This window comes from Muscardinus avellanarius, assembly GCF_963383645.1.
Source record: "Muscardinus avellanarius genome assembly, chromosome: 16".
Classification (NCBI taxonomy): Eukaryota; Metazoa; Chordata; class Mammalia; order Rodentia; family Gliridae; genus Muscardinus; species Muscardinus avellanarius.
In genome coordinates, this window is record NC_137802.1 from 68259174 (window position 1) to 68271920 (window position 12747).

Here is a 12747-nt window from a genome sequence, read left to right on the forward strand (position 1 = left end):
TCACTCTAAGAAACTGACGGAGCTGAGCATGGTGGTGCACGCCTCTAGTCCCAGTACTTGGGAGGCTGAGACAGGAGGATCTCAGGTTCCAGTGCAGCCTCAGCCAGTAGCGAGACGCTCATCAACCCTATTTCCAAACAAAATATTAAAAAAAAAGAGGGCTGGGATGTAGCCTGGAGGTAGGATGCTTCGGGGTTCTATCCCCAGTACCACCAAAACAAACAAAAGGAACTGACATCTCCTTGACTGGGTGAGGAAGGATGTAAGTAACACCACCTTGACCAGCACAGGTGAAGTGGCTTTCATGCTGAGTGGCTGTTAGCAAGACCCCACCGACCTTCCCTGACTGTCCCAACACCCGCGCCGTGCTTCTGCAGAGGGAGGGATGGAGCCACCCAGGTCCTGCAGGCGGGCGGGGCAGCCCTCATGTAACTTTTGCTTTGATCCTAACATCCTGAGATAGAAGGGAGATGCTTTCTCTCTCGGAGCGGCTGCGCAGGATTCGGATGCGCGCCTGTTTCTGTCTCAGCTCTGGAGATAATGACCTGCCTTCGAGAGCCGGCTGTCTCCCTCCCTCCCTCCCTCCCTCCCGAGGAGCTGGGGGTGGGGGAGCGGGCTGCGCCTCAAGGTGAATCAATAAGGCAGGGCCAGCTTGTAGAACTCGCATCAGCTGTCAGAAGTCTGTGCGAGCAGCAGGCACATCGCGCAGCCGGGGCGAGAGCTGGGAAACCCCACAGCGAGCCCCTCCTCCCCTAAGCCACAGCCCACTGGGAGCAGGACAGCCGAAAGGTCCTTGCCGTCCTTCACCCCCGACGCCCCTCCATAACACGCCGCCGGCGGCTATCTACCAACACAGGGACGCCATCCGCCGCCCCTTGGCTGGCGTCCCTGGGTTCTGCCTTGGGATTATTGTGCTGCGATGGACCGGGTGCTGCGGTCGCCGCTTGCTAAAGGCCCACACGGGGAATGACTCTGGGTCCAAAAGTATCATTTTCAACATTGGGGTCGGCTGAGGAAGAGCCAGCAATTCTCCTATCCTCCTGTAGCCAGGCTCCCTTTTTAGGGAGAATTGAAGCAAAGCAAAGGGCAGGGAATTCTCAAGCTAAGCTTAGAATTTACACGTTTTAAGGAGAGGCAGTAAGCTAGGTTTAAAGCATGGCCCACAGGCTAAGACTAGGGAGAAGCAGGGCAAGCATTTCAGGGAGAACGGAGGTCATCGAAGGCCACCGTCCAGTCCCATCCATCCAAGCAAGATTGTCAGTTCGAGCCGGGCGTGGTGGCGCACGCTTGTAATTCCAGCATCTGGGAGGCGGAGACAGGAGGATCGCTGTTTGAGGGCAGCCTCAGCTACTTAGTGAGGCCCTTTGCAACTCAGTGAGACTCGGTTTCAAAATAAAGAATAAGAAATAGGGCTGGGGGTGTCACTCAGGGGTAGAATGTCCCCTGGGTTCCATCCCCAGTACCACAAAAAAAAAAGATTGTCACTTAGCATGTAGTATGTACGCTGGGCAGAGACGTGACCTCATCATGTGGCCTGAGATGGCTCCTGACACTGCTGTCTGTCCCCAGGTGACTCGGTGACACTCCAGTATATCTTTGTTAAGCAAGGAGTGAATGGTCCTGCTCGAGCCTTGGGTTATGTAGAACCAGGACAATTGTCTCTATGTAGGGCACTACTGAGACACAGGGGTCTCTCCCCGGCTCCTAGCCACCCCCCAGCTGAGCCTGCCTTCCCCACCTGAGCCCCCCCCCCAGAGTGACTTCCTGTGTGGAGCCCAGCCCCCAGGGGGTCCTGCCCTTAGGGAGCCCAGCCCTGCCCAGGAGCAGACTCCCTGCACGGGGAAGTGCCTGGTGCGGGGCACGCTGGCTGCTCCATGGCCTCCCACGCGCCTCCCAGGTGGGCCCGCGCCAGGAGCCTGATGCGCGCGCCCGGAGCCCCACCATGCCTCCTGGCAGCGTCTGTCGCTCACGGCCTGCCATCCTCATTTCACCTTGATTTATGAGCAGACCTAATGAGTTTTTGGAGCAGCTGTCTCACAGGGACGGGCGATCAATCTAGGAGATGCTGTTGAACTCTGCTCCTCAGGCGAGGAACAGAGGGAGGAACTCTGCTCCTCCCTCAGGGGAGGGAGGCGCCTAGACCAGGGGTGTGGTCCCCACACAGTAGGGGGAGGCCTTGTGGCCCTGGGTCCCTGCTTCTGCAGCCCCTGCCCCAGCCCCTGCCCCTCCCATCCCTTCCCTATCTGCCTGGTTACAAGCCAGGGTTTGGGCCGTACAGGCTTCTTTTTTTATTATTATTATTTTTTTTTTTTTTTTTTTTGCAGGTCTAGGGATGGAACCCAGGGACATTTGACCTCCGAGCTACACTCCCTGCCCTATTTTTTATTCTTTATTTTGAAATAGGGTCTCACTAAGTTGCAGAGGGCCTCACTAGCTGAGGCTGTCCACGAACTGCAATCCTCTGGTCTCAGCCTCCCGAATGCTGGGATTACAAGCGTGCGCCACCACACCCGGCTCCATACGGGCTTCTTTTGCGCTCATCCATCTGGAAGCACTCCACTTCCCCCTCCACTCCCAGGGGACAGCCAGCATTGTCCAAAGGGCCTGCCTGTCCTGGCGTTGGGGTTGGCCGGGGCCGGTCTTCAGGCCACTTCTGCAGGGGCTGTCCTTGCCGGGTGTGGTAACACAGGCTATAATCTCAGTATTTGGGAGGCTGAGACCGGAGTATCATGCAGGTTCGAAGCCAGCCTCAGCTACTCAGTGAGACCCTGTTTCCAAATAAAATATAAAATAAGTCTGGGAGTGTAGCCTGGAGATAGGAAGACCCTGGGCTCCATCCCCAGTACTACCAAAAAAAAAAAAAGAAAAGAAAAGAAAGAAAAAAACGCCGTTCTTTCCCTGGTATGACCATGTGTGTCCGCTGGGGCTGAGCCGGAGGGCAGAGCGAGGCCAGGTCTGCTGCTCCAGGGCTAAGGCCTGGCACACAGGGGACACTGGTGAGGTGGCGCGGCTTGAACACGGGTGCTGTGGTTTGCTTCTGACCAGGGGTCCCTCCATGTGCCTCACACAGCGGGATGAGGTTTCCATGGCACCGCGCAGGGCAGGGAGGGAGGGGGCTCGCTTATGAAGACCGTACACCACCCGTGAGCCTGCCCTCGGGTGCTCACCCTCGAGCCACCTCCCAAGAGCCTCTGGCGTCTTGTCACTCTTAAAAGCCAGGAAACATGAAGTAGACTCTGTGTGTGTGTGTGTGTGTGTGTGTGTGTGTGTGTGTGTGTGTCTGTGTGTGTGTCTGTGTGTGTGTCTGTGTGTCTGTGTGTGTGTGTGTCACGAGGGGGTGAACCATCCAGGGGCATTCTACCTCTGAGCTATACCCCAGCCCTAATTTCTTATATCTTATTTGGAAACAGGGTTTCGCTAGGGTGATAAGAGTCTCACTACTTGCTGAGGCTGTCCTCAAAGCTGTGATCCTCCTGTCACAGCCTCCCAAGTACCGAGATTACAGGCATGTGCCACGATGCCCAGCTGGAAATAGACTTTTCTGGTGTGTGTGTGGCACTAGAGATTGAACCCAGAGACAGTCTACTTCTGAGATATACCCCATTGTATTTCTGACTTGGAAACAGGGTCTCACCAAGTGGAAGGCCTCGCTGCATTGCCATGGCTGGCTTCAGACCTGCGATCCTCCTGTCTCAGCCTCCCAAGTATTGGGACGTGCACCGCCACGCCTGGCTGGAAACAGACTTTTTGATGAAGAAGATTAGAAGACCCAGATGGGACCCAGGCGTGGCGGCACAAGCTTGTAACTCCAGCACTAGGAAGGCTGAGACAGGAGGGTCACAGGTTCAAGGACAGCCTGAGCAAATAGTGTGACTCTCAGCAACCTAACGAGACCATTTCAAAATAAAATAAAATAGGGCTGGGGATGCAACTCAGAGGTAGAATGTCCCTAGGTTCAATCCCTAGTGCCACACACACACACACACACACACACACACACACACACACACAAAGAACCAGATAGGTGACTGTTCTAGGTAGTAGCATTATCAGAAGACCGTGAACTACATCTTTTCCTCCCTCTCTCCTCCCTCCCTCTCTCTCTCTCTTCTCTCTCTCTCTCTCTCTCTCTCTCTCTCTCTCTCTCTCTCTCTCTCTCTCCCACACACACCCTGTAGTAAATAAGCATCAAACCCAGTGCCTTGTACATGCTAAGCAAGTACTCTACTATTGAACTATACCCCCAGTCCTCCTCCCTCCTTTTTTTCTTAAGGTGTGTGTGTGTGTGTGTGTGTGTGTGTGTGTGTGTGTACTGGGGATAGAACCCAAGGGCTTTTCTACCTCTGGGCTACATACCTGACCTATTTTATATGTTTATTTGGAAACAGGGTCTCACTAAGTTGCCGAGAGCCTCACTAAGTAGCTGAGGCTGGCTTCAAACCTGCATGATCCTCCTGTCTCAGCCTCCCAAGCACTGGGATTACAAACATGCACCACCACGCCCGGCTTTTCTTAGGTTTTAAATAGCACCTCACAAAGTTACCCAGGCTGGCCTCAAATTTCTGCATCCTAAGTAGCTAGGAATTATTGGTGTGCACCACCACACCCAGCAAGCAAACCACTTCCTCCAACTTCTTAGAGGTTTAGGGCTGGGGAGAAAGGCAACCGGCGAGCAGTAGCAGAGGCTCACACATCCCAACGGGTAGCCGCCTTCTTGCCCCCTCGCAGGACCAGGGATCTGAGATCAAGCAGCAGACAGCTGGAGGGTTTCTCCACTGGTCTCTTTCCAGCTTGGTGCCGGCCTTGGCCAGGGCCCGGAGCAGGTCCCCAGCATAGAGGGCACACTAAACCGTAGTGGCAGAGCGGTCCCCGGCATAGAGGGCACACTAAACCGTAGTGGCAGAGCAGGATTTGAACGATGCCTTTAGCGCCCTTCCTGCGCAGCTGTCTGCTGCAGCCTCCTGGATACCTAGCCCAGCCACCGGTGACCCCGAGACCGGACCCTGTTCCTTGGCTTTGTAACCTTTCCTCCGCCCATCTAGCCTTGCACAGGTTCCCCCACATCCTGCCCTAACGTCGCCCCAGTAGAGTGGGTCTCTTTTTAGACCTTGCCCTGTGCATCCCTCCTGCACCCAACCTGGGCATCTCTGGGACGAGCCAGCCTGCCTGGTCCTAGGCTAAGACAGGGTCACTTCTTCCCTTTGACTGGCCAGGGCTGGGGAGGTTGGTGACACCCTGGAGCAGCAGATGTGGCAGGACGGAGCAGGCTGGGAGCGGCAGAAACAAATCATTTTTTCCACAGGCCTGTTCCCGCGCTCCCGCCTCCCCGCCCGTCCCCGGCAGTCCTGATTAAAAGTAATAGATGATTCTGTCCCCTCCTCAGTGTCACTGGCCTGGCTGCCTGTGAGGCCCGGCAGAATGGCCTCTCCCAAAAGCCGGCGAGCGCGTCACGGCCGGAGGAGACAGCGCCGGGGAAGCTCCTGAGCCTCTGCTGGCGCCGGCAGTCAGGGACGGCCAGGCTGCACGCTGTCCTCCCGGCCACTTGAGTTCACCCGTTGCTCACCAAGAAGTGTGGCTTCATCTGCGGGGCCAGGGCAGGGCTAGGTGTTCTGCACAGAGACAGCGGGAGTTGGCAGACTCCAGAATGGGGACAGAGACACAAGCAGAGTGTGTGTGTGTGTGTGTGTGTGTGTGTGTGTGTGTGTGTGTGTGTGTTTTGACTGACTAACAGTGGCCGTCCTGAGTAATCTGGGTGGCAGATACAGAAGCCACAGAGACTTGGAAACACGTAGAAGTACAATCTTCTCAGAGTGCCACGAATGCTCGTCCGCTGGTCGCTTGGTTCCTCTTGAGCACGGCCGTGCGTGGACACTCTGCTCAGCCTCCTCCCGGAGCTCAGGCTCTGGAGGCCCCGGCCAGAGAGCCCATCTCCTGGCAGAGGACCCACAAGGAGGCTTCTGGACAAGGCGGCTTGGATGCAACCAGCCTGGTCTCCATCCGCGGTGAAAGCCTGACTGCCCAAGACAGACGGGGTCATGCTCCCCTTCTGCTTCTGCTTCTGCAGCAAACCCTGTCCCCTAACTGCACCGCCAGGCCCTGGAGAGCCACGTGCCGCTTGCCTCCAGCCTTGGGGCCAGCCGCTCCGGACTCCACGGTCCCCGGCCGCTTCTTCCCTGGAGTGGAGCTGGGCCCCACCTCTGCTCAGGACTCCCAGCATTCCTGCCGCTTAGCTCTGATATCTAGTGTTTCCTTGGCCTTAGGGTGGGGGGCGGTTGAGATACTGGGGATGGAACCCTGGGGCATTCTACCTCCAAGCTACACCCCCAACCCTATTTTTTTACTATTATTTATTTTGAAACAGGGTCTCACTGAATTGCCGAGTTCCTCACTAAGTAGCTGAGGCCATCCACGAACCACAATCCTCCTGTCTCAGCCTCCCCGAATGCTGGGATGACGCGCGCGCCACCACGCCCGGCAGGCATTTTCTCCCGAATGCTCCCTGCCCCTTCCGCCCTGTGCTCTCCATGAGTTCCTCAGTCGCATCCTTTACACCAAGAGAGGGAGGAGGAACACGAGCGCTGACCCAGCCATGGCCTGCCAGGAAGCTGGCAGGATCCCCGAAAGCCCCTGGGGGCTGAGGGAGGAGGCTTCAGTGCCTAGCCCGGGCCGGGCCACCCTGCCCATCACCCCAGCTCCTCCCTGCTCTGAATCATGCCCCGGCTCCTCTGCTGGAGAAAGGGGTGGAGAGAGGACGTGGAGAGGGACGCACGGGATGTTAGAAATTTAGTAGTGCTGGGGCATGGTGGCACATACCTGTAATCTCAGTACTTTGGGAAGTAAATAAATAAACAATATAAAACAATAAAAAGGGCTGGCGTATGCTTAGTGAAAGAGAACCTCTGAGTTCAATGCCCAGCACCACAAAAATTAAGTTCAGTAGCCACTGTTGACCTGCCCCAGAATGTGGCGTTGGGGCTGCCTGAATCTGCACTGAAAGCTTCCTGCTCAGCGGGCGTGGTGGCGCCCACCTGTGATCCCAGTCCTTAGGAGGCTGAGATGGGAGAATTGCACGTTCGAAGACAGCCTCAGCAAGTAGTGAGACTCTCATCAACTTAGACCCTGTTTCAAAATAAAATAGGGCTAGGGAGCCAGGCGTGGTGGCACACGCTTGTAATCCCAGCATTCGGGAGGCTGAGACAAGGAGGATCATGGTTCGGGAACAGCCTCAGCTACTTAGGCCCTTTGCAACGCAGTGAGACCCGGTTTCAAAATAAAGAATAGGCCGGGCGTGGTGGCGCACGCTTGTAATCCCCGTGCTTGGGAGGCAGAGACAGGAGGATCACACAGGTTCAAAGCCAGCCACGTGCGCTGGCTTAAGAGACCCCGTTTTCAAATAAAAATATAAAATAGGTCTGGGACTGTAGCCCGGAAGTAGAAGGGTGCCATCCCCAGAACCACCAAAGAGAGAGAGGGAGGGAGGAAAAGAAAGGTAGGACGGCCCTGGGTTCAATCCCCAGTGGCCCCAGTCCCCCAGTCCCCCCACAGACCCCAGGCTGGGCTGTGCGCGTCCACTGGCTGACGCCTGTCCTGTGTTTCAGCTTTCGCCATCATGATCGTACTGGCCCTGGTCCGCATCGGGAGGGGCCGCGGGGAGGGGCACCCGCCCCTGGCCGACTTCTCGGGAGTCCGGAACCTGTTCGGAGTGTGCGTGTACTCCTTCATGTGCCAGCACTCGCTGCCGTCCCTCGTCACCCCCGTGTCCTCCAAGCGCCACCTCACGCGCCTGGTGCTCCTGGACTACGTGCTCATCCTGGCCTTCTACGGCCTCCTCTCCTTCACCGCCATCTTCTGCTTCCAGGGCGACAGCCTCATGGACATGTACACCCTCAACTTCGCGCGCTGCGACGTCGTGGGGCTGGCCGCCGTCCGCTTCTTCCTGGGCCTCTTCCCCGTCTTCACCATCAGCACCAACTTCCCCATCATCGCCGTGACGCTGCGCAACAACTGGAAGACACTCTTCCACCGCGAGGGCGGCACCTACCCGTGGGTGGTGGACCGCGTGGTGTTCCCCACCATCACCCTGCTGCCGCCCGTGCTGGTGGCCTTCTGCACCCACGACCTGGAGTCCCTGGTGGGCATCACGGGGGCCTACGCGGGCACCGGCATCCAGTACGTCATCCCCGCCTTCCTGGTGTACCTGTGCCGCAGGGACACCCAGCTGGCCTTCGGCTGCGGGACCGTCAACAAGCACCGGTCCCCGTTCCACCACACCTTCTGGGTGGCCTTCGTGCTCTTCTGGGCGTTCTCCTGCTTCTTCTTCGTCACGGCCAACATCGTCCTCAGTGAGACCAAGCTCTGATGGCAGGCAGTGCCTGGCGACCAGAGGACAGGGCGCCCGCCCTGGCCGCCCCAGCGCACAGCAATATTTCTGTTGCCACCCCGGACTCCGTCCACGTGCACCTGGCCTCACTGGCCGGGGCAGCTCTTTGCCCTCACCCTCCTGCCAGGGTTGGCGTCCAGCTGCCCCCAGATCCCAGGATGCGCCCCTCGGTTTTACACACACTCCTCCACCCCCGACATCGGAGGCGGGCTCCTCCCTCTGTGCGGTGGGGGATGCGGTGCTGGCACTGCTGCTATTTATACCAGACCCGGTCCCTCCTCCTCCTCCTCCCGCTCAGCCCCTTCCCGCATCCTCATCTCTCCACTTGCAGCTGCTGCTACTTCAAGGGGCAAAGCCTGGGCCCTGGACATCCTAACCCAGGCTCGGCATCACCAAGTACCACCTGCAGGGGCCCTGGCCGGCCTGGGGACCAGAACAGGAGGTGCCAATTGGCACCAAGATCCCCACCCTGGAGCCGTGAGGGCCCTTGCTGTGGGTGCCATCTCTGAAGCAGCAGGCTGGTGACATCCCTTCCTCAGCCTGGGGCTGCTTTAAAGCCTGTTGTCTGTGGTCCCTGAAAGGGGCTCTTTGCCCCGTGGCTGCCCTCTGGGTCTCGGGACACCGCCCTCCGCAGCTGCTGCCCTGGGCACGTGGCACAGAGGGTGCTGTGACTTCCACCGCAAGAGCCGGCCCTTGGTGGCGCTGTCTGCTCCTAGGCTCCACTCCTCCACCCTCAGGGAGTCCAGCCATGAGTCCTGGTCTTGGGGGGGAGGGGGCGCCACCATTCCCATGGAAGGAAGCCTGGCTTACAGCCCCCCACTCTCAGTCACACGTGCACCTGCCACGCAGGACCCAGACGACCCTAATGAACTCTGAATTTTCAACGTGCCTTCTGCTTCGGGCCCTGGGGCACCTTCCTGACTCCGGCTTGCCCCAGCCCTGGGCCCGCGCCCACCCATCCTGGAGCTGTGTATCTGGGGGAGTGAGGGGCGTCCCGGGCTCCTGCCCCTGCCTCTTGATTTCAGTGCCTTGCTGAGCCCTCGTGCGGGAACCTTCACCACCTCCCTTCTGTGTCTTAACGTCTCTGAAGTTTGCACAGCGCGCCCGTGTTGTCCCAGGGCCCACCCCTCTGGCCCTGGCATCCCCCACACACACACCCTGGAAGAATCCCTGGGTCATAACTGGCCTCTGTCTAGGAGCTGCTGTCGTGCCTCCCACAGAGCACCATCTTCCATTCTCGGGAAGAACGGCCGTCCCCTCCCCACCTGCCCTCCTGGCGTCTTCCCCGAAAGCCCTGTCCCCGGTGGGCCAAGCAGAGATGGCACCGCAATGGGGAGGCCAAGAAGAAGGAAGACCTGCGTGTTTCCGTGCCCAGGCCCTCCCTGAAGCTGCCCGGCTGTTTGCTGAGAACTCAATTAAAACATCTGTACTTACTCTTCTCCAATTACATTCCCTCTTGCTTAAGGACAAAGCAAATTAAATCATCCCACCCCTGGGCTCCAAACCAAAATTTGGAAGCAAATTTATTAGCATCATAAAGCCCAGGTTGATTTATGTGACACCTGGAGCCACGCGCAGCAGTGGAGTCTCCGCCGCCTCTGAGCCGGGCGGCCCCAGCCCTGTTCGAAGCGACGAGGCTCGGATGCCAGCGGGGCCCTCCCCGCCTCTGTCTGCGGTCTCGGCTCCTCCATCTCCACTTGCTATCTGTCTGGCTCAGAGTCGGGCGAGGTCACCTTCCGCCCCCCTGGCGGCCAGGTGGATTTGGGGCGAAGGGAAAGAAACCCCAACAGTAGACCTCACCACGGCCAGCAAGCACATGCGCCTGTGGCGTTTCTCATCAATGCAGTGACGGGGGCGAGTCAGATGATGTTTTTTATTTGCAGAGGGGCTCAGGGTCGGGGGGGACACCAGCCCTGCACAAGGTACTGCTGTCGCTGCAGCAGTCTTAAGCCAGCGGCGCCCACCAGCGGCATCTGTTCAGACCAGCCGGGTCTGGGTGGGAGTGGACCTTGGCCTTGCTCGCTGGAGAAGTACCAGACCCACATGGGCAGCAGAGGCGGGCATGCGCTGTGCCTGAGGCAGATGGCAGCTGACGGGGCCAGGGGCGCTGCTGAGTGGGGTGAAGCGGCAGCGGGCACCAGTCCAGCTCCCAGGCCACACATCTGGGCCACCACGCGGGGCCAGGAACTGCCTTAGCAACAGGCCGGCAGCAAAGTGGTGGGGAGCACGGGCCACTTCCAGAAAAGCAGGGAAGGAGGTGGGGCTGGCGGCACCTGGCTAGAGTCCCCAGCAAGGCCGACTCATGCCAGAGGCCACAGAAAGACTGGATCTTGGAGACCAAGGTCCAGAGCTGAAGGACAGCCCTGCCATCCCTCCTTCCCTGGGGCCTGGGCTGGCAGTGTCAACTACACGCTGGAGAAAGGGAGTTGCAGTCACATGGAGGGCCTGCTCTGGGCCCCGCACGGTGCCAGCCAGACCTCTGCCTGTGAGCAGCCTCCCCGTCCCCGTCCTCTGTGAAGGGGGGCAGCGGTACCTACAGGGCTGATGGGCCATGGGGATGAAAGGGTTGAGCTTAGTGCTTGGCACAAACGTGCTCAATAAAGCTGCTACTTACTGATGCCCGCCTCCCTTGATGCTCACCAGCCGGCGCTGCGTTTGTAGCCCAGCATCCGGGACTCACTTCAGACCCCAGACATCCCATTGGTTTCATAGCCTCCCAACGAGGTGAGTACTGTAACCATTTCAGGCTGCAATTCAGAATCAGAGAACGGACCTGAATTCTTCAAGGTCTTAGAGGAGAGAGAGAGAGAACACACACACCAGGGATTGAACCCAAGGGCATTATATCTCCAAGCTACGCCTCCAGCCCTTTTTTTGTTTTTTGTTTTGAAACGAGGTTTTGCTCGGTTACTGATAGTCTTGCTACCTCGTGTGGCCTTGAACCTACAACCCTCCTGTCTCAGCCTCCCAAGTACTGAGATTACAGGTGTGCACCGCCAGGCACAGTTAGCTCTCCTCTTGCAAAGAACAAGGTGAGGCTAGTCCTGGCCAAGGACAGCATGTGGAGCTCTGATCCCCTCTCCCCACCTGCTGTCTCCCTGGAAGAAGCTGGGGTAGGCATGAGTGTTCCCCTAAAGACAGAGGAAGGAGAGCTGCTGGGAACAGCAGCTGGAGGGAAGCAGGTCGGACTCGAAGGTTTTCCTACTGTGAGGTTAGTGAGGCCTCTCTTCCTGTGCCCCACCAAAATGTAAAGAAAAAATGGCACGTGGGTGTCTGGGTCCTCAGACCCTTGCTTAGGATGCTTTTACATCCTTGACCTGGCTTCCTGTCCTCCCCCTGCCAGGCTTTCTGCCTCCCCTTGGAGGTGCAAGACAGGGAGGGCACCAAGCGGGAGAGCACGGAAGCCAGGCCACACCCGCTCCGAGCCAGGGGCGGAGCATCCTTCCTGCCTCCCCTTCCCCCAGGGCTCCCCCCCATACATTCCTAGAGGAGGAACAAAGCAGCCAGTGCCAGGCGCTGGCCGCAAGCAGGAGTGGCCCCCCTCGGAGCCAGCAGCAGGCTCCGCGCCACGTTTGCTTCTTAATTATCTTTCCAGTTCTTGGTTATTAATGATCTTGCGCAGTGAGCAGAGCAACCTAGACCTCACACCTCCTCCCAGCCTCACCTGCTACAGCCTGAGCTGAGCTGAGCTGAGCACTGCCATGTGCAAACCCTGATGCCACCCTGAGAGGGTGGGGTGGGGTGGGGTGCAGGGACTTAACTCCCTCACCACCTTAGCTTTGACCAAGGTCAAACTCGCATCCAGACCCTAGCCTCAGTACTCGCCTGAGCTCACACACCCCACCTGTTGAGCCCCTGATCCTCATCCTCATCCTCATCCTGGCTCCAGCCCGTGAAAATGCAAAGGGCAGAGAAGGTGAACCTGGCTGTGATGTATGGGCCACCCATCCTTGGGGTGGTCAGACTCTCTGGCTACCCGTGAAGGTATATCCTACATATGCTACCATCTTAGCTGCTCTCACCCCAAAGCACAAAGGTTCGTGGCCCCCACCCAGGCAGCGGGGTCTTTGGAGACTGAAGAGGGAACCCAGCTTCCTGGGCACCTGCTGCGGGAGGGGGCACTGGGCAAACACCAGCGGTCTGTGCGCCCAGCTCTGCCCCTCCGCGGCTTCCTTTCTGTCGCATGCGGTTCCTGCGCGCCCAGCCTCCACCCAACCTGTTGAGGACAGCCAGGCCCCTGTCTGCATCCTCCGCAGTCAGGAAAGGGTCTGAGGAAATCGATGGCGCTGGCCATGTTTGTGGAACAAATAGGGCAAACTCTTGCTCGCTTCATGGAGTCATTGTGGGGGATAAATGTAACTGCAGAT

At 58.2% G+C, this 12747-nt stretch overlaps 1 protein-coding gene across 1 annotated transcript in view; it reads left to right on the forward strand.

The window, feature by feature from the left end:
• Positions 1–8359, forward strand: part of TMEM104 (transmembrane protein 104) — a gene marked incomplete at both ends in the record, with an annotated part of 60909 nt that extends 52550 nt beyond the window's left edge. The window contains one exon of the mRNA XM_080712730.1: positions 7599–8359. Coding sequence (XP_080568856.1) covers positions 7599–8359 — 761 coding nt within the window. The remainder of the gene's footprint in view (positions 1–7598) is intronic.
• Positions 8360–12747: the final 4388 nt, after the last annotated feature.